This window comes from Lissotriton vulgaris, chromosome 2_1 (genome assembly GCF_964263255.1).
Source record: "Lissotriton vulgaris chromosome 2_1, aLisVul1.2, whole genome shotgun sequence".
NCBI classification, from domain to species: domain Eukaryota; kingdom Metazoa; phylum Chordata; class Amphibia; order Caudata; family Salamandridae; genus Lissotriton; species Lissotriton vulgaris.
In genome coordinates this window covers 1,746,649,561-1,746,669,401 of record NC_141687.1, presented here as the reverse complement: position 1 = coordinate 1,746,669,401, position 19,841 = coordinate 1,746,649,561, and the positions used below count along the sequence as shown (strand labels likewise).

The 19,841-nt window shown below is 44.6% G+C and overlaps 1 protein-coding gene across 6 annotated transcripts in view; it reads left to right on the top strand.

Moving 5' to 3' along the window:
• The window catches only part of CRACR2B (calcium release activated channel regulator 2B), a 370,935-nt gene that overhangs the window by 222,536 nt on the left and 128,558 nt on the right, over positions 1-19,841 (top strand). For all 6 annotated transcript variants that reach the window (XM_086957751.1, XM_086957752.1, XM_086957755.1 and 3 more), the window contains one exon: positions 12,879-13,047. In XM_086957751.1, coding sequence (XP_086813877.1) covers positions 12,879-13,047 — 169 coding nt within the window. The remainder of the gene's footprint in view (positions 1-12,878; positions 13,048-19,841) is intronic.

The window sequence follows — 19,841 nt, the reverse complement described above, 5'->3', positions numbered from 1 at the left end:
AACATGAATGTAGATAAAAAAACATTTGCAGCATTTTAAACACTTTTTCCAAATTTACCGAGTGGTTCAACCACTTGGTAAATTTGGCACCCTAATTGCGACTTTGCACTTGTAAAAGTAATGATGCATTGCTTTTAAGAAATCGCACATCTGCGACTTCTTAAAAGCACCCGCAATTTTAGAACTCGCAACAATGTTACGAATTCTAAAATTGCTTCATGCATCCCAAAAAGCACTTTTGCATTCGCAAACGGCCGATTTTAAGTAATCGCACCGTTTGCGACTACAAAAATGCTTGATGCAAGTGGGCCTATGCACGTTACTGCAGAAAAAGCCAAATCACTGCCGATGGGTTGGACACAAAAGCGAGCTAGGGATGGAAAGAAGGGCAAACGCCTGTTCTTCAAATGCAAAAAGAATAACGCCCTTCGGTTCAATTATGTTTTGCAAAATGCTGATTGCCTTCTGTAGATCTGAAAAAACCTTACAAGTTGTATTAATTTTATTCTCTGAATTCATAATACACAGAGCCAGTGAATTTTCTGAATGACATATCTTTTTGAAGGCCTGGTGGCTATCGGTAGAGTGAGACTCACAATGTGAGTGTCGTTGGTTATGTTGCAAGAGCAAAACATAAGTCGAAAGTGACAGAAGTACAGCAGAGTTTCTCATCTCTTTCGTACTCTCTCATACTCCGCTCTCTGTCTTTCACTTGCCCTTTCGTTGACTCACTCATACTCTCTGCTCCAGTTTCCCATCCCCCAGTTTTCTGCCATAATATTGAAGGGAACATAAAGCTATACAAGAATACTGTCAAAAATATTGTGGGACAAAATATAGAAGCCAAAAACTTTAGGTATTTAATATCTCTTCTTTTAAATGTATATAATATTGTTTTCTTTAATACAGTTGTATAAAATATAATTTTTAATTAATTTAAGATATAAGTTACTGTATTATTATAAGGATTTAGTTTTTTGATAATATTTGTGTTTTTAGTACAGTTTATAATTTATGTGAATTTTTTAAAATGTAATTAGGAATTTTTAATTTAGTAGTGGGTATTTTGGGATTTAAGGGATTAGGTTAGGAAATTATTTAAAATATAAATTATTATTTTTGTTTTTTTTAAATTTAATGGTAATTACGTTATTGATTGATAGGTATTTACCTTATTAAATTATTTGCTTTTTAATTCAAATGTTTTGTTAATTCTTAATTGGTTGATCAGTTTATTTAATTACAAAAGTTTGAACATGAGTTATATATTTGATATATTTATTAATTCTGATTGTTTTATTTAATATTGTTTCATTGTTAATTTCTTTATTCACTTTCATTCTGCGGTCTTTATTACGTTGGCAGTCAGATGAGCGTCCGACTGCCATTGTTGCAGATGGTAACCGCCTTACTAGTAGTCGGATGTTCCACCTGACATATGAAATGAATGAAATGAAATGAATGAGATTTATATAGCGCACGACTTACCCTGGGGCATCTCAGCGCTTGCTTAGGGAACCCGTCCTGGTATTCCCCTGTGAGATACCCTGGCAGGGTATCCACAAGGTGAAAGCCAGGCATCCCGCCGCGAGGGGCCGTTGTGGAGATTAAGCAAGCTATTGCCCAGAGTCACAGAGTGTGAACCCGTGAGTCGAGAAGGCACCGGAGCGAGAATTAACGAGTCCGTGGAATTTTTGAGCCCAAGACCCGCCGAGGCGGGGAATTGAACCCTGGTCCCGGGCCGAACTCAAGCTCCAGGTCTGCCGCCTCTAACCCCTGAGCCACACTTCTCCACATATTCCAATGTGACCGCCCTGTAGGCGGGTGGAACCATGTCCTTTCTATTGTGGATTGTGCTGCGGCCTGGAAAAGGACCATAGCACAAGCCGCAATAGAAAAGGGCATGTTTGCAAACATCCATGCATCGTATGCCAGGCACCATGAGGTTCCTGGCACACAGTGCACGGATGTTTTGGGAGCACCACATGTACTCCCCATGCCCCATAGTGGAGGCCAAGTTGGGACGGGGGTTCTCAAAGTCTATTTCTAGGTGCCTGTTTGTAGCGGTGGGCCCTAATCCCTACGGCGGTGCCATTGAAGGGATTAGAAATCCGACCGCCGTCCTGACGGGCTCCTTGATAATGTCGGAGGCGGTGGCCTTTCCCTCCACCTAACTCGCTCCAACTGGTGGAATCGTAATCCTGGGTCGGACCGATGGCATAGATGTCGGCGGTACCCTAATCGACGGTTTGTCTGTGGCGGTCCCACCAAAATCAGAATAAGGCCCTTAGTGTTTTTTAGTACCATAGACAGAAGTGTATTTTAAAAATATTTTAACTTTTTTACATTTTTTTTTTATTTTGTAATATTCAATATATTAATTCAATGTTGTTGTATTTTTCTATAATGTTTTAATGAATATATATTTTTTTATTTTAGATATGTTCTAGTAGTTCTATTTTGTTTTATATACTTGTTTTAACTTTGGAACAAGGAAAGGTAATAAAAAATTCTAACCCCTCCAAGATCCAACACTTTCTCCACTGTTGTCCAAAATGGAGTGGGGGATAGTAAACTTAACCCTTTTAAAGTTCAACTCTTTCCGTTTCTGCTTACGTTGGAGTGCAAATATTAAATATGACTCCTTCAAAGTGAAACACTTAACCTACTGTTGCTAAGACTGGAGTGGGAATTGTAAATCTAACCCCTTCCGAGTCCAACACTTTGCCAACTTTTGCTTATGTTGGAGTGGGGATAATAAATAAAACCCCTCCATTTTCACCGCTGTTGCTGAGATTGTAGTGGGAATAGTAAAATATGACCCCTCCAAAGTGCAACACCTTCTCTATTGTTGCTTAGTTTGGAGTGGAAATACTATAACTAACCCTCCAAAGTCTAACACTTTCCCTGCTTTTGTTCATATTGGAAAGGCAATAGCAGATGTAGCCCCTCAGAAGTTTGACTCTTTGCATACTATTTTTTAAAAAGTATGACCCCGCCAAAGTCCAACACTTTCCCTCTTTTTGCTTTCACTGTAGTTAGAATAGTAAAGATGTCTCCTTCAAAGTCCAGCACTTGCCCTACTATTGTTTCGTTTGGATTATTAATATTTATTTTACTATTTTTTTCCAAAGTTTAAATCATTTATACAAATTAATAATTTGTATTTCACGCTCATATTTACGTCCATGTCAGCCCTGCTATACAGGGTCTTGCCCATGTGTCATTATTGTTTACATTTGCAGTTACCAAATTGGACAGGTCCCAGCGTATTCACGCTTACTTCTCTCCGGGTCATGCCCACTGACATGCCAGTTTCCCTTGTTAACACCTTGCGTGCTGGTGACGGCTCCCGTCTGTCATGGCACACAGTGCTCGTGTGCTGATGACGGCCGGGAGCTGTCACGACCATGCCCACGATCGGAATGTGCCGCACAGGAGCGGAATTCCGGCCGCGGGCACGGGGTTAAGATACTTCATGAACCCACATTATGTTTCTATTTGTGAAGTTGTCTTTGATGTTTTTGGATGACAGGTGTTGATAACGATGGATTAAACCCAGATCTGTGACTGGGGGTGAATGTTTTGCCAATGTGCAAAATTCCGTCTATCACCTTGTGTGTGTTGTGTTGATGATCTTTACCAATGTTACAATGATGTAATTGTTATCATGCATGTCTTATGAATTGTATCACCAGGATAACCCCTCACTAGATTGAGTGCATATACATTCAAAGATGGCCACCATGAACGTGTCATTCGAGCACTGTGATTTCAGGCTCCAAAACTGTCTTTTGTTTCTACTTTTCTTTACTTAAGAGAAACTGATTGGTTTTTTCAATGCACGTGATCAAGGCTGCAGGGCAGCCGAAACGCGTTGTGCATTAAACAACTTCTGGCACATTTACTTTGGACTGGTTTATCTTCAATCTGAGAGCGCGCTGATGGTGATTTGTTCTAAAAAGATATATATATATATATCGCTGGCCGAGAAAAAAGGGGGGTCCCAAAACACGTTTTCCCCATGTTATGTCTATAGGGATTTTTCATTTTTTTAACACAACTGCAGCCCAAACCGCTAAATGGAATAATTTGGCAGAAAGCTAGATGTTGGTCCAGAAAATGTGCTTTTTGTGATTTGGTGAAAATCCGTTCAGTAGTTTCAGAGATATTTAAGTTTAAAAAATACAGATTTTTGGGGACGCGAATCCTTGCAGTGGACTTGTGGATCCTACTGAAATTTGATTGGTCGCCAACTCTTCGACCAGTAAGTGTTGGCTGCCATCTTGAGACTCGGCTTGAAGCCGGGTCCCTGAAAAATGTACAAAATAAAGAAAAGGGGGCAGGGTAGGAATACCCTACCCCGCCAGATATGGTGGGAGGGTCCCGCAGGGACCCGTGCCATGGATTAAAACATTTTTTAAATTCCATTTTGCCGCAAATTCCCAGGAGGGCCCACGGATCTTTGGCAACATTTTTAAAAAGGAAGCACAAGCTCCAACGCTTCATTACTAATTGGCCCCCGGGTGGACCAGGTCCAGGGGGCACTGCATACTATAGTGGGAGCCCCCACCTGGAGCTTACTAATGCCCCGTAGACCACTACCTCCCCGGGGCTTCTTTTTCAATAAATGCTGGGGAGGCCCTTCTGGCCTCCTCCGCTGCCCTAGGGACCGCCACCTCCCTATTAAAAGCCTCCACCTCCCTAATTAAAAGACACCACCTCTCTATTAAAAGCCTAATACATTCTAGAAGGTCAAACCTGAAATTTTATCAGGGAGAAAGGCCCAGAAAAAAGGCAAAACATGCGGAATTCGGTGTGTCAAATAAATACTGATGACTGCAAATATTAGGCCCAGTTTTCCTCTTGAAAACGCGGAGTAGGAGATATCTACACGCATGGTAAATACCTAACCTATTCCGCCGAATGTGTAATGAGGGCCCAAGTATGTAAACTCAATATTTTTGTTGACGTTATTTTTGACACATTATTATTGCATTGCAATATTTTTGCCCCCGATATTTTGTCCTACAGCCCCTCAAGCTCATTTCCCCCCTTCTATTTTCCTGTTCCCTTATTTATCTTTCCATTCCCTATCTGTGTACCTTGTGCTTTCTCTCTTTTTCCGGGTATCTTGTTTTTTCCTCTTTCTTCCTCTAACTCCTCTAACTCCTCTCTCTTCTGTGATTCATTTCTTCAGTGTTGGTATTAAGTATAGCATTATAAGTGGAAATACTTGCGTCTTCGGAAAGGTGTCTTGCTGTCTCAGATATCTTGTTTGGACATGAGGGAGACGCCTGCCTCTGCATAAGCCTTTTCTTACCCTTATTCGCAAACACTCCTTATCTCTGAGGATTTCCTTGTAGCTCTTCACTGCAAGATAATATATTTTTAGCATCATTTTTGAGAAGACCCGTTCTGTACATTGCTTGGCACCGAATAGAAGTCATGTTGCTCCTCATTGTAATGCTCTTGTCTGGCTTTCCGGCTTGTTCGCTGTTTACACTGAGGATGTCAGCAATGTAGCACCAGTTTCCAACATTTCTAAAAGTAGCTTTTGAATGTGTCCGCAAATCAACCTTTGACCTCTGCAAAACAACTGATGGCAAAATGCCATCGGGCACCTCGAAGATAGATGTGTTATCCATCCCAGGAAAGCCTCCTGCCCCTGTCCCCCAACTGGGCCAGAGAAGGAATGCTTTCTGTCGCGTGCAGCCTGGTCCGACGCCGTGACGTGGTGGTTCCAAACGTGACGCAGCCTATTACGAGCATGGAAGGGGAGTGGGTGCGCTTGTATGCTTGTATCCCTTGAACTGGGGCTCTAACCAGTGGGAGAGTTTTCAGGAAGGCCAGTACCTCCCTATCCACGAACTCCTCCCTTGACTTCAATACTTCTCAGTGATAGAGAGTTCAGTCTGATGCTTTGTTTCAGCCAGACCACCTTACTGGTAGTGTCGTTTACAGGCCTCCTAACCTCTCCTCCGCCACATTTTTACCCGTGGCCCAGGCTAGCAAGACACTTCAATATTCGGAGTTTTTTTCCATCATTCGTGGATCCCATGTGCTTGCCTCGGCTTGCGGCTGATTGCATCTTCAAGGTGACCCCAAATCTAGTTCTTTTTTTTTTCTTAATGTATTTCTGAATACATTTGCTTCCTGCTAGAGTGCTATCTCCGCTTGCTGACCTTGGCATCCATTTGGGCCCTAGATGTGAGGTGCCCCCTAGATTCAGCACCTCTCCCACTGCAAGGGATGTCAGTCACCGCCTGGGAAGATATTTGACTCTCACGACCACCTTCTTACTCAAATTTTCAGAGCCATCTTCTGCAGCAGGCATTTATGTAATGACTGACTTCACGAGGCCTTTAACAGAGTCATCCACATTAACTCATATCCTCTGCTGCTATTGCGCCTCATGGAAAATAGTTCACCCAGAAGTTGGCAATGGAACAGAGAAAAATGTATGCTGGGACAGACACAGCGGCTGCCCTGTCCCAGGATAAGCTCCATCCTCGTACTCCGCCGAGGACTGGCCGCTTTACGCTTACATCATCAGCCAAGAAAGAGTACTTTGCCAACAGAATCTTTAATAGGAAAAATACTTTGTTCATGTTTTGGATTTGCTAGCTCAGCCTCTGGCATTTCTTCCCCGTATTGTTTCCCCACCATCTACTTGGTATGACGTCAATTTTCTCTGAGCAAGTGAAAACTATTGGCTTTGTAGTTTATTTTCTCATTCAGTGGTTTTCAGAAATCTGAGAGATGGCCTCGTGGCATCCACTAAACTTCTTATCTCGGTCTTTACATCTCATTCCTGCTGGCTTTGAAAACGCCATTCAAGCAAAAACTGGCTCACCTCATCTGACCCATGCCTTTTTAGGTCTCGCCTGTCAATGCGCATGCGCATTGAGCTTGCGAGACTATGGGGGCTTAAACAGACTTTAACCAACTTGCAAGTCGATGGCGATTCTTTGCAGTGCCTGTGAAATTCAAGCTCAATGCGCATGCGCATTGACATTAAAAGCGTGTGCACATGCCCCCAGCCGCCTGCCTTGCATGTCTTTTCCCTCAGCCGCACTCCTCCCACACCCCCGCTCCGCCCCCTCCCCTGCCTGCCGTGTCGCATTTCTTCAGGGCACCTCCCCTCATCAGTTCCCCAGCAGCATCTGTTCCCCAGCCTGCCGAGAGCAGCTCTTCCTGCTCCGCCCTCTCCCCACTCTCTCTCCCCTCACGACGCCCCTCCCGCTCCGCCCCCTCCCCACTCTCTCTCCCAGCACTCTAGCACTGCTTGTCTTCCGTGAAACTGTCTGTTCTGCCTCGAGCGGAAGGAGGCTCAAGACACAGCTTGCCTCTTGTGTCATACACCTATGCATCACCGCTTACAGTGCGGCTTCTTTGGTTGCAAGTCGCCTCCAGCACAGCCCCTGCCCGATAGCTTTGAGTCTCTCCTACCCATCTGTTGGCGGAAGCCTCTGCTCTCCACACCGATTCCTCTCACAGAACGGGGCATGTTTCCGAGGGCGCCCATAACAAGGATGCTCCGCCAGCAGCTCTTCCCCTCCCCACTCTCTCTCCCAGCACACCTCCCCCTCGCTCCGCCCCTTGCTCTCCGCCCCTGCCTCCCCAGCCGCCAGCATTCCACACTGACACAGCCTGCCGAGAGCAGCTCTTCCTGCTCCGCCCTCTCCCCACTCTCTCTCCCCTCACAACGCTCTTCCCGCTCCGCCACCTCCCCCACAGCACTCTAGCATACAGCACGGAATTCAGGCATCAGCTGGACATGCGGAAAATTGTCCAGATTCTTATAGCGCAACTTGTAGAGATTGCATAAACTGCTCGGTAAAGAAAGAAAGTTACACACTAATTTGTTCTGCAGCTCTTCCCGCTCCGCCCCTTGCTCTCCGCCACCTGCCTCCCCAGCCGCTAGCACCTCCCCTCATCCGTTCCCCAGCAGCATCTGTTCCCCAGCCTGCCGACTCTTAGTCGATCAGCCTATAATCCACTTTACAGCAACACATCGCCCATAACAAGGATGCTCCGCCAGCAGCTCTTCCCCTCCCCACTCTCTCTCCCAGCACACCTCCCCCTCGCTCCGCCCCTTGTTTAAAGCTTGAAAATACATCCCGCCTCTCCTCCCCCTTCCTTCCCTCCCCCCGGCTTCTTCCCACCCTCCTCCCTTTGCCTGAGGACATCACGAGAGCCGCTAACCCTCCTCCAGGAGCCAGATGATGAGGGAGGAGACGCACAACTGCGGACCTCTCCTGCTGGCACACGAACAACGTCACCTTCTTCACTCTTCAGCACACCAGCCATATTTTTTGGGGACTAGCCAGAGTTGTTAAAGTTGAGCTATGCCGAGAGCAGCTCTTCCTGCTCCACCCTCTCCCCACTCTCTCTCCCCTCACGATGCTCTTCCCGCTCCGCCCCCTCCCCCACAGCACTCTAGTATACAGCACGGAATTCAGGCATCAGCTGGACATGCGGAAAATCGTCCAGATTCTTATAGCGCAACTTGTAGAGATTGCATAAACTGCTCGGTAAAGAAAGAAAGTTACACACTATTTTGTTCTGCAGCTCTTCCCGCTCCGCCCCTTGCTCTCCGCCACCTGCCTCCCCAGCTGCCAGCACCTCCCCTCATCCGTTCCCCAGCAGCATCTGTTCCCCAGCCTGCCGACTCTTAGTCGATCAGCCTATAATCCACTTTACAGCAACACATCGCCCATAACAAGGATGCTCCGCCAGCAGCTCTTCCCCTCCCCACTCTCTCTCCCAGCACACCTCCCCCTCGCTCCGCCCCTTGTTTAAAGCTTGAAAATACATCCCGCCTCTCCTCCCCCTTCCTTCCCTCCCACCGGCTTCTTCCCACCCTCCTCCCTTTGCCTGAGGACATCACGAGAGCCGCTAACCCTCCTCCAGGAGCCAGATGATGAGGGAGGAGACGCACAACTGCGGACGTCTCCTGCTGGCACACGAACAACGTCACCTTCTTCACTCTTCAGCACACCAGCCATATTTTTGGGGGACTAGCCAGAGTTGTTAAAGTTGAGCTATATGTACTGTGAAGCCAATGCAGACAGCGGCAAAGTGGCTTTGAACGAAACTCAAAACAAGTCACTCTCACTAGGGTCCGCAAGGCTTTAATGTCGAGAAAGAGTGCACGCTCTAAGAGCTGAAAAAATGGGACAACGTTCGCGTTCACTCAAATTCTGTGATGCTTCTATCCACAGCTCGAAAAGTTATTTATAAAGAAAGAGACATCTCTCACTTTCCTCTCGTTCCTGCCAGCTGACTCCTCCACATTCCATATCCTCCGTACTTTTAATTTTGAATCATTATGTTGCCCTCCTTCTCCGTAACTCATTTTTTCTCCCGACTTTTCTTCCCTTTACTCCTTTGTTATCTACTCCCAACGTACTTCTCTCTTCTAATTTCATTTAATAGGTCGAGCCTGGTCAGCCCATGCACTGCTATGCAAGGTGTGCTGTATTGGAGTATGGACTTGAAGCCCTGCCCACTCTCTCCCCACCACCACATCCACCACCGCCACATCCAACACATCCACCACCACCACATCCACCACCGCCACATCCACCACCCCAACATCCACCACCACCACATCCACCACCACATCCACCATCACCACCACATCCACCACCGCATCCACCACCACCACATCCACATCCACCATGATATCCACCGCCACATCCACCACCGCATCCACCACCACATTCACCACCACCGCATCCACCACCACATCCACCACCACCACATCCACCACCACCACATCCACCACCACCACATTCACCACCACCACATCCACCACCGCCACATCCACCACCACATCCACCACATCCACCACCACCACCACATCCACCGTATCCACATCCACCACCACATCCACCACCGCATCCACCACCGCATCCACCACCGCATCCACCACCACATCCACCACCACCACATCCACCAGCACATCCGCCACCTCATCCACCACCGCATCCACCACCACCACATCCACCGCATCCACATCCACCGCATCCACCACCGCATCCACCACCACCACCACATCCACCACCACATCCACCAGCACATCCGCCACCTCATCCACCACCGTCCCACCACCACCACATCCACCACACCCACCACCAGCACTTCCACCACCACATCCACCACCACTTTCACCACATCCACAACCACCACATCCACCACATCACCACCACATCCACCACCACCACCACATCCACCACCACATCCACCACCACATCCACCCCCACATCCACCACCATCACCACCACCACCACATCCACCACCACCATATCCCCCAGATCCACCACCACCACATCTATATGTGTGTGGCTCTGTGTGTGTGTAGGTGCAAATGCAATGTTCTTGGATTTTTGTCACAATAAAATACACTGAACATAATCTTCACAAAAGTTATTTACAAACGTTTAGGCTATTGCCATTATAAATTAAATAAATTATTTAAGTATTAATTATTTACAAAAATTAAAAGCCATTGTTATTTGTAATATCAATACATCTAAGTCACGTAAATACATAACATGTTGCATTACAAATGCTATAGGTGTCTCATTTGCAAAAGTTATAACTATTGGCATTGTAAATGACAAAGCTATTAATTTAGCTATTTTCAAAAACAACACATAAATAAAAAAAAATCATTTACAAGACCAATGGCTCCAACTTTTCTAATGCGAGACCTATTGCATTTCCAATGCTTGTTCATGCTTGACACTACTCTGTCATTTACAGCCTGATTTTAAAATCTTTCACCTCCTCACATCTGCATTCAGTACCGAGTGCCTTTTCTTTTGCATCTAGTTTACACTTTGGTGTGAAAAAAACATAACAAATTTTTAAAAACTGTTTTATATTCGTTTTGTGTACATTCATTTTCCTATTTTTTTAATATGTTTACATTTTTCTTGCACTTTGCCATAGCAAACAAGTGAGCCCAATTTGTTGCCGGCTCACGAAGCGCAAGTGCAGAAGCTGGGCACAAACCGTTTGCGTGGTTTGCACTAGCGCTTGGGTTTGTGTGACCCCTTTAGGAGTCCCAAGAGACTCAATCAACAATATCGGGAGAGCTTCCTGAAGCAATATAAACGGCTATCACTACACAAAGCCATTCTTGCACCCTGCGTATTCCCTCGTCTCACACTTCCGGTTTGCGGACATGTTGTATTTCCAGCAGAACCATTCAGTTCTTGATGAGACTGTATTCTTTTTATTCTGCCTAATTTAAATGTTTTGTATGACTCTTATGCTGACTTTCAGCAGCTTCGGGGTGTCGATTGTGGGTCAAGGGCGGGGACAGCGATTGGATTTGGGCATTTGTACTTCAAGCTAAAGACGTTTGTCTCTCTTCACCTATTTTACCCTTCACCCTTTTACAGTGTTCTGCCTGCAATGCACTTACATCCTTGTTCACTCTCATGAGCCATCTTGTTCTGAGCCCACGACATTTCTCACATCTCAATGTAGGAACCAGTTTTGGGAGAAATTTATGTCACAGGTTTATTAAATGAGGTAATGTGTTAACTTACAGGCGGTCCCATATCTTCCATTGTTCATGCAACTTAAGTTGTCTGCCAGCTTGATTAATCAACAACCATCATGGCTACATGACAACTGGTTCAGAACTTCCACAGCTTCGAAGGGCACATCTGAATACCATAGTCCAGCACAACACAGTTCATAGCTACCTCCCAAAGCGGAGTGACCACATGCCACACCCTTCAGCTTCTCGGTCTTGCAACCATCCCAGGGAATAGAGGTCCTCCGTCATTTTCAGCCTGGGCCGGGTCCCTTTTCCTTGTTTGATTTCAAGTGCAAATGCATTGATTGCCCTGCAGCTTTTCATTGTGGCCCACAAAAAAGGACTGAGGTCTGAACTGGGATTAAGTCCCCTAGCCCCTCACCCTGGAAGTGATCTCATTGGATGGATGGATGAGTAGTGCCCAACAGGCACAGATCCAGTTATTGTAACCTCCGGGAGAGCTCACCATGTGGAAAAGTGTGATGCGGGGGTCTCAGCATGGGAATGCCTTGCTACGCAGCTGCCTTCCTACTTTGCCACACTGCATGAGACGCAGGCAGCAGCATTCTTCCGGCTTCGCACATGATCCCCCTTTTCACTTGTACCTCTGTTGGATTTTGCTCATTGCTTTGCCTGTTTCCAGCCAATGACATCTTCATTTGCGGACTCTAAACACACACCTTCTGCACATACCTCAACTTAAACCATCCTTTACCTGCTATCCAGGATGAGGAGCAAAGAACTTCATCTTGACTGAAGGTTATCATTGCAGTCTTTTCTAGTATATAGATATTGTGCCATCATGGCCCATTTTCACTTTCAGTTCTTGTTGTCTTGAATTGTAAAATGTGAACTCGTTCAATTTAATTTCTGCACCATACTTGCTCTTTTGACCTATTAATATGACCTCCACAACATACCCAATAAGGCATAATACCCATACGCTTGTCATGGTTACAAATTTGTAAACTAGCGTGAGTAGAATCTTTTATTTGTCCTAAGACTATACAGCATGGATGTGAGTGTTTGTACATCTGTATGTGTGTTCTGCCTGAACCAGCCTCCAGCTCTAGTTCACCTGTATAAATGGGGCGGGTTTGATTCTTGTGTCTCCTAAAGCCACCTTGCAGATGTCAGTGTGCTTCCTGGTGTGCAGTATTAAGGTGACAAAAATCTGCAAATACCTCAAAATGATTGAGCCACCTCAAAGATGAGCTGTCTGTTACACAGCGTGACTATAGGAGCATTGGTCATATTATTTTCAATGTACATAAGTATGTTTCTTGATTCTGTCCTTCGCCTCCACCCTCACTAACAGGAAAGCTTTTTGGGGTCGAGCTGTTTCCAGAGATTGAAAAAGTGGAGAGCTCTGGCATTGAGGAGACCTTTGAGTCAGGCTGGTCAGACGAGTTGGACGATGCTGAGAGTGAAGAGCGACGGTTCTGTTCCATGATGGAGCAGCTGGGAGCGGCCCAGATCTTCGAAGGGTGAGTCTTCTAAAATGTGGTCATGATCAATTAGGAAACTTTTTCATTATGCTCCTAAAATGAGCGCATTATGAAACAAAACTCTTGTTGGCATGGGCTGACACCGTGGTCAGACACAGATAGGGCCTAAGAAAAGGAGAGCTTGTTGAGGTTTTTTCTGAAGCCGGTTAGCGTTAGTAGGGATTTGATGCAGATATATCATGTTGGAGCTGGGCCCGCACACTGCATGTCTCGTTGTCCTAAATATTTAGCTTGTTCTGCTTAAAGAAAGTAGAACTTTTTTTGCAGAACAATGTCACTTGGGTAAGCTGGGGTTTGTGGTTAGCAGTTGGTTTACTCCTAAAGTGCCTGCGACAAGTGGTGGTAGACAGTGGTGCTTGTGATATTGTGACCGTCTTTCAGTTAAAATTGCACAATTCACAAATTATTTTCTGGGTGTCCCACTTTTTCAGTTACTGCTGGAACGCCAATCCTAACCAGGCTTCCACAAGAATAATCATGCACACAGATGTTTCTCCGTAAAACCTCTATTTTGTAGAAAGAAACAGCACTATGTGCCCATTCAACCTATTTAGATGTCTAAACTACGCCTATGTGGAGCCCTTGAGAGATAACATCTTGAGGAGCCCCCATCGTGCACGGTTAATATCTTCTGATGTCACATGGCCTGCGGTCCTGCAGGATTACTTTCAATGTTGTGCATGTGGATGGCAGAAGGCAGAGCTGTCGGATCCCTGAGAATCCCTCACGGATCAAGCCATTATATGGAGATCCCCAGAGCGTGTCCACAGAACCATTCACTGAGACGTCAAGAAAGGAGGCCTAGTGTCTTACATTTAGGTGGCCCAGGGTCAATGAGAGGCCACTGGACTTAAGGAACCCTGCTACTATCTCTTTGTTTCTAAGGCAAGACCATCTGAGTGTAGTGTTGTTAGACAGAAACTGTAAACCACCTGATACCATCTGCTCTATCAGAAGTAAAGAGCAAAGAGGCTCTCCCCGTGCGTGATATCTTGACTTCACTTGTTGGCCACCGTCCCATTTTGGATGTCTTGGCTTAAGCTTCCTGCGCTCAGTATGCTTGCCCACGAGACACCCCATGCACTAGTCCCTTTGTTCACTTGTGCCTCTTCTACATAATCTTCTGAATTCGATAAAGCCTTCCTAACTGATTAGCAATGTACTGATTAGCAAACTGCAGGATATCGATTTTGACCCTACATTTCCTTTGAATCAATTTGATTCGCCCCAGATGTTCTTATACACCATAGGAATTTTAAAAAGAAAGGTATATGAGCTGACAAATTAAAGAAAGTATATATATTAGGTTGTAACCCTCACCTGCTAATGTTGCACTGAAGTTGACTTGTCACAGCTGGCTGAGGGCTGTGATATACACTGTTTTCAATGCCACCACCTGGGCACAGGCAGTTCATTGGTACCCTCCCCACCCCCCTTTAGGGTTTCAGGTGTCTTTCCTTCCGCTGCTTCCTCCCTGTCTTTCATCCCCCCCCCCCCCCCCCACCCCCTTCAGATGGCCTTAATGCAGGCATTACATGTTATAGAGGCAAAAAAAAAGATGTTGGATCTAGTTGCCACATCTCTTTTTGTATAGATCCAGGCTCCTCTTAAACAGAATGGGAAGAGCCTGGCACTTAGTTACACCATGGCACATCCCAGACTAGTCCACAGAATGTCACCTAACAGCACCCATCTGTGCAGAGAAGCAGCATCATCAACGCGAAGACAGGTGCTCTCCACCGCACAGTTGTGTGATCTTGTCCAATCAGTACGTCTTTCTGAGCCTCAGAAGCCACCGCTTCCTAAATTGTGAGCTGCAATGTGCTTGACTAGAGTATGAAGCATTGTCTGTACAAGAGCTGTTGGAGCAGAGAAAAGAAGTGAAGGCAGGGGTGCAAAGCCCTTTACTACACAAAGGTAAAGGATCCCCGGAGGGAGGATTGCTTTATGATCCCTCACTGTGCCAGCAATAAAAGCCCGAGGTGGATCAACCTGTTCATGCTGTTCCAGTTGGCAGGGTCTCGTGTCAGATGCATATTTCACAGGCCCTCTGGGTGACGAGCTCAGTGACGTGGCATTGCTAAGAGCAGCGCGCGCACCCCACCCACGACTCTCCCTCCCTGCCCTCAAATACTTTTTCTCCTTCTATTGATTTTTCCACCCACTCACATATCCTCAGCTCACTCCTCTCGCACAACTCAGACACATCGCATAATGTCTAGTTTCTCCTCTCTCTGACTCTCAGTCTCTCCCACTTCTTTCTCTTATCTCTCGCTCCTCACTCTCACACATCGATCATGAAATTGTATTTATTGTCATGGCAAGCCATACTAGAAGTTAACTGATGACATGTGCACAGACCAAACTGGTTTGACCTTTTAGTTTTGCGCCCAAGCGGAGTCAACGTGCTAATGTCTGTCTGTCTGTCTGTCTGTCTATCTATCTATCTATCTATCTATCTATCTATCTATCTATCTATCTATCTATCTATCTATCTATCTATCTATCTATCTATCTATCTATCTATCTATCTATCTATCTATCTATCTATCTATTCTATATCTTTCTATCTATATATCTATCTCTATATCTCTTTCTATATCTAGATCTATCTATATATCTATAGCTATCTCTCTTCCTCTCTCTCTCTCTCTCTCTCTCTCTCTATATATATATATATATATATACATATATATATATATATATATATATATATATATATATATATATATATATATATATATATATATATATATATATATATGTTTTTTTGACATGTTTGGATAAGGTAAGTATGGGTATAGGGGTATATGCTTTGGGGTACTGAGGTATATGTTTTGGGGTGTTTGGGTATTTTAAGGGTTCAGATATAGGTTTGGGTTTTGGGGTACAGGGTATTTTAGGGTTCAGGGGTAGGATTGGGCTTTGGGGTACAGGGGTGTTTTTAGGGTTCAGGGGTAGGTTTGGGGTACAGGGTTATTTTAAGGGTTCAGGGCTAGGTTTGGGGTACAGGGGTATTTTAGGGTTCAGGGGTGGTTTTGGGATACAGTGGTATTTTTAGGGTTCAGGGCTAGGTTTGGGTTTTGGGGTACAGGGGTATTTTTAGGGTTCAGGGGTAGGTTTGGGTTTTGAGGTACAGGAGTATTTATAGGGTTCAGGGCTAGGTTTGGGTTTTGGGGTAAAGGGGTATTTTTAGGGTTTAGGGATAGGTTTGGGTTTTGGGGTACAGGGTATATTCATAGGGTTAAGATGGGTTAGTGTTTACAGGTGTTGGGGTATTTTAAGGAGTAAGGGTGTGTTATGATTATGGGGTGCAGGGGTATTTAAAGGGAGCAGGGTTGGATTAGCACATGATATGAGACATGGCATGAAGGGCGGAACGTACCACACCCCCCCATTGTTTGTCACGCCCCCAGCAGACGCCCACAGCATAACGCAGACACACCCACAAGGGTCTACGTTGCTGGCACGGTTCTTTTACCTTTTAAATGTATATGGTGGGCGTCTGCATAGCCTATATCCTTCTGCTGCAACTGCCCTTTCCAACGCTGTATTGGGTGTTGTGATTGGTGCTGTGGTTCCTGAGATTACCCGCCTCAAATATTTGGGCTCTCTCTTTACTATAATAGTATAGATGTATATATATTCCCCACAAAGCTTACTTATAGGGGCGTGCCGGCCGTCTGCACGGATCACTTATGACATTATTCAATACAGAATATAGGTCCCAGACAAAACTTGATGGTCATATGTGATTTCTTGAGTCATGCTATGATGCCTTTTGTGTTGTCAATAGAGTGGTCACGATCAGTCTTTGGAGATATAATCAGTATCATGAGCTAATTATTAAACACAAATCCCAGCTACTTAATTATGTTGTCATACCATTTCTATGAATTTTACATTAGTCACATGTATATGAATTTGGCATGCAGCAGTGAAGACTCTTGTATGAGGGATGTGGCGCAGTGGCCAGAGCTGCCCACTCCGGAGCTGGGAACCCGGGTCATTCTCTGTGCTCAGTACCCTTGCCCTAAGGACCTGCTGGTCTCTTCTGTGGCTGTGCTGCCTGCTGGGGGTTAGGCACATCCTGCAACTGTGCGCAGTACACACTGTGCACAGAGCATAGCCTTCAACCATGCTTTGTGCCTAGTGTTCCTACCTGTTGCGTATGCCAAAGGGGCACTTGTCAGCAGGTGCTAGCCTTTACTATGTCCTGTACCAGGTATCCAGGGCCAGCAGGGCCTGGGCATTGCTTTCGAAACCCAAAACCTACAAATGCAGTGCCTAGATGACATGGCCTAAATTCATGCAATGCAGGCATTGTAAAAATGATATTGTATATTCTCTAAACTCGTGGATACACTGCAATTTGAAAATCAGGCCTCTCTGTGAGTGGCAGAATGAGGGCACTGTGTGTTTTTAAAATACCCCTCACACACTATGAATCCCATAGTGTCATTCTCCCATCATTGGGGTCTTCCCGTCCCTCTACGGGGCGGGGCGTGCTTCGACCTACGAGTGACGCAGGAGCACTTATATTTTTGACAATAGGCTATGTGATGTGATGAGGATAGTGATATGTGTTAGGGAGTGTAGGGACCTATTTACGTGAATGGTAGTGTAAAAAAAGGGTAAAAATTCCCTGGCTAGTCGAAAAAATTAACTTTAATGGCTTCGCAAGCTGAGAACATTAAAAAGGAGGTTAGTAAGTAGAAATACAAGTGTGGTCTACTTTGTCGACATGACATGTTTCATAGGCAGACCCCTATGACACTATGGGATTCATAGTTTGTGAGGGGTATTTTAAAAACACACAGTGCCCTCATTCTGCCACTCGCAGAGAGGCCTGATTTTCAAATTACAGTGTATCCACGAGTTTAGAGAATATACAATATCATATAAAATTAGTCACCACTCACATTGATAGAATCCCATTGTTTACAAGTCTAGTTCAGGAGGGTGATCCTATCATCTCCTCTACACTTCCCCAATTGATTTTGTGGCATTGTAAATACCCAGTCCCTCCTATGCAGAATTTTGGAACCTCAGTGCTTTGGGGTTTTGAACCACATTGCTCTTCTTGAAGAACTTTTTGGGACCCCGTCCCACAAGTTTATATACATATAACCATAGGTAGACATGCCTGTTCAGTGAAATGTACCAGCACTCGTCTTTGTGTAGGACCAAGAAAGTCAATGTCAATTTCATTTGGAAGTATAACAAGTCGTTTCTTCATATTTGTTGCTTCCAGGTAAAATTATTTACTCTCAGAATTTAAATGCTGCCGGGTTCCAATACTATTTTCTTGGAGGTTTACTTCAGATCAAAGTTTAATCCCTGTCATTAAGACTCCAGTTCCTGGTCTCTCTGAATTTTCCCTTCTTTTATGTAGGTCTGTTTAATTTTCTCAGTTGTGATTAATACTTTTGTATTTGTTTATTGTCTGTGTGTGTTGTGGGATCCGGGGAAAGTTGGATGTATCTCTTACATTTTATCTCTTCTAGGTAGTCTAATGATGCATTGTGATTTTTCAGGCATCATTCTGTGTAACAAGTAAGGAAGAATAGATCACCAATTACTGTGTAGACAGGCAACACACACTGTTTTTTCGTTTTCCAGCCAGTGTCTAGTATATAACATTATGATATTATGTTTTCCAACTTTTTCTATTTGATTTTCTCTCACTCATTTCACATATGAGCACTTCTCTTTGTATCCTTTTATAGAGCAACAGCATATTGATATATTTTGAAATGTCTTCTTGATTCTGCTTTTCCATAAAAAGAATATACATAAACATATTTTATCTATAAAATACAGCTAATTGTGTAAAATGTTGTGAAATACTTTTGTGACATTCAGCCAATTAAGTTCTAGAGTCACATCCCCTTTCATGTCTACCCCATAGAGAAATAGAAGGGGTCACGTCAGCACCTCTTGTTGTTCATGATATACTGTACCCATGGTCCTTCGACGTATTTTGGATTACCCCAAAATGTCATAATCCGTGGGCATTGGGCCAGGTCTATGATAAACCTGGCTGGTGAGTTACTTTTAATTCTCATGTTCCTAGTCTCTGGAGGTGAAGTGACTTAGTCCCTTTTTATCTAGTGGAGGGGCATTGAGTGGAGTAGAGTGTTGTAGAGTTCTGAAGAGTGGAGTGGCATAGCGTGTCGTATGCATGGTGTAGTAGCACATTGCCATTGTGGACAACACATTTACAATTGAAATGACCATTACGTTTGCACATACCATTTATTGATAAAACTATACAGCGCACAAACTAGAATGTGTGGAAAGAACATCACCTAGTGTACTGATTTGTTTTGATCGTTTTAAAATATATGTTTCCACCACACTTCTTAATTACAAAAAAGTGCTTTACTTATGTTTTTCTAATTCCTATATATTCTGAAATATTTACACAGTTCATTTATAGACATTTTAACTTTGTTGTGTGCTAGAAAAAGACCTTTTCTTTCCCAGTACCCAGCAAGATTGACACATAAATCCTCTCATTTTGAACTCAGAGAAAGAAAACAAAACACCAAGCTCCCTCAGAAGACAGTCTGACATCTGACCTCTTTCTTTCAATGCACAGCAAATGTAACAAGATTAGAACAAAATGTAAATGCCTGCTTGCAGAAAGCAAGGATTTATGGAAGAATATGTGGATCAATGGTGAATAAGCTTTGCTCCACGGGAGGGTCGAAAGCATGCTGGACAGCCTAAAACAAATAAAGCCAGCAAATAGAAAGCCTGAACATGTG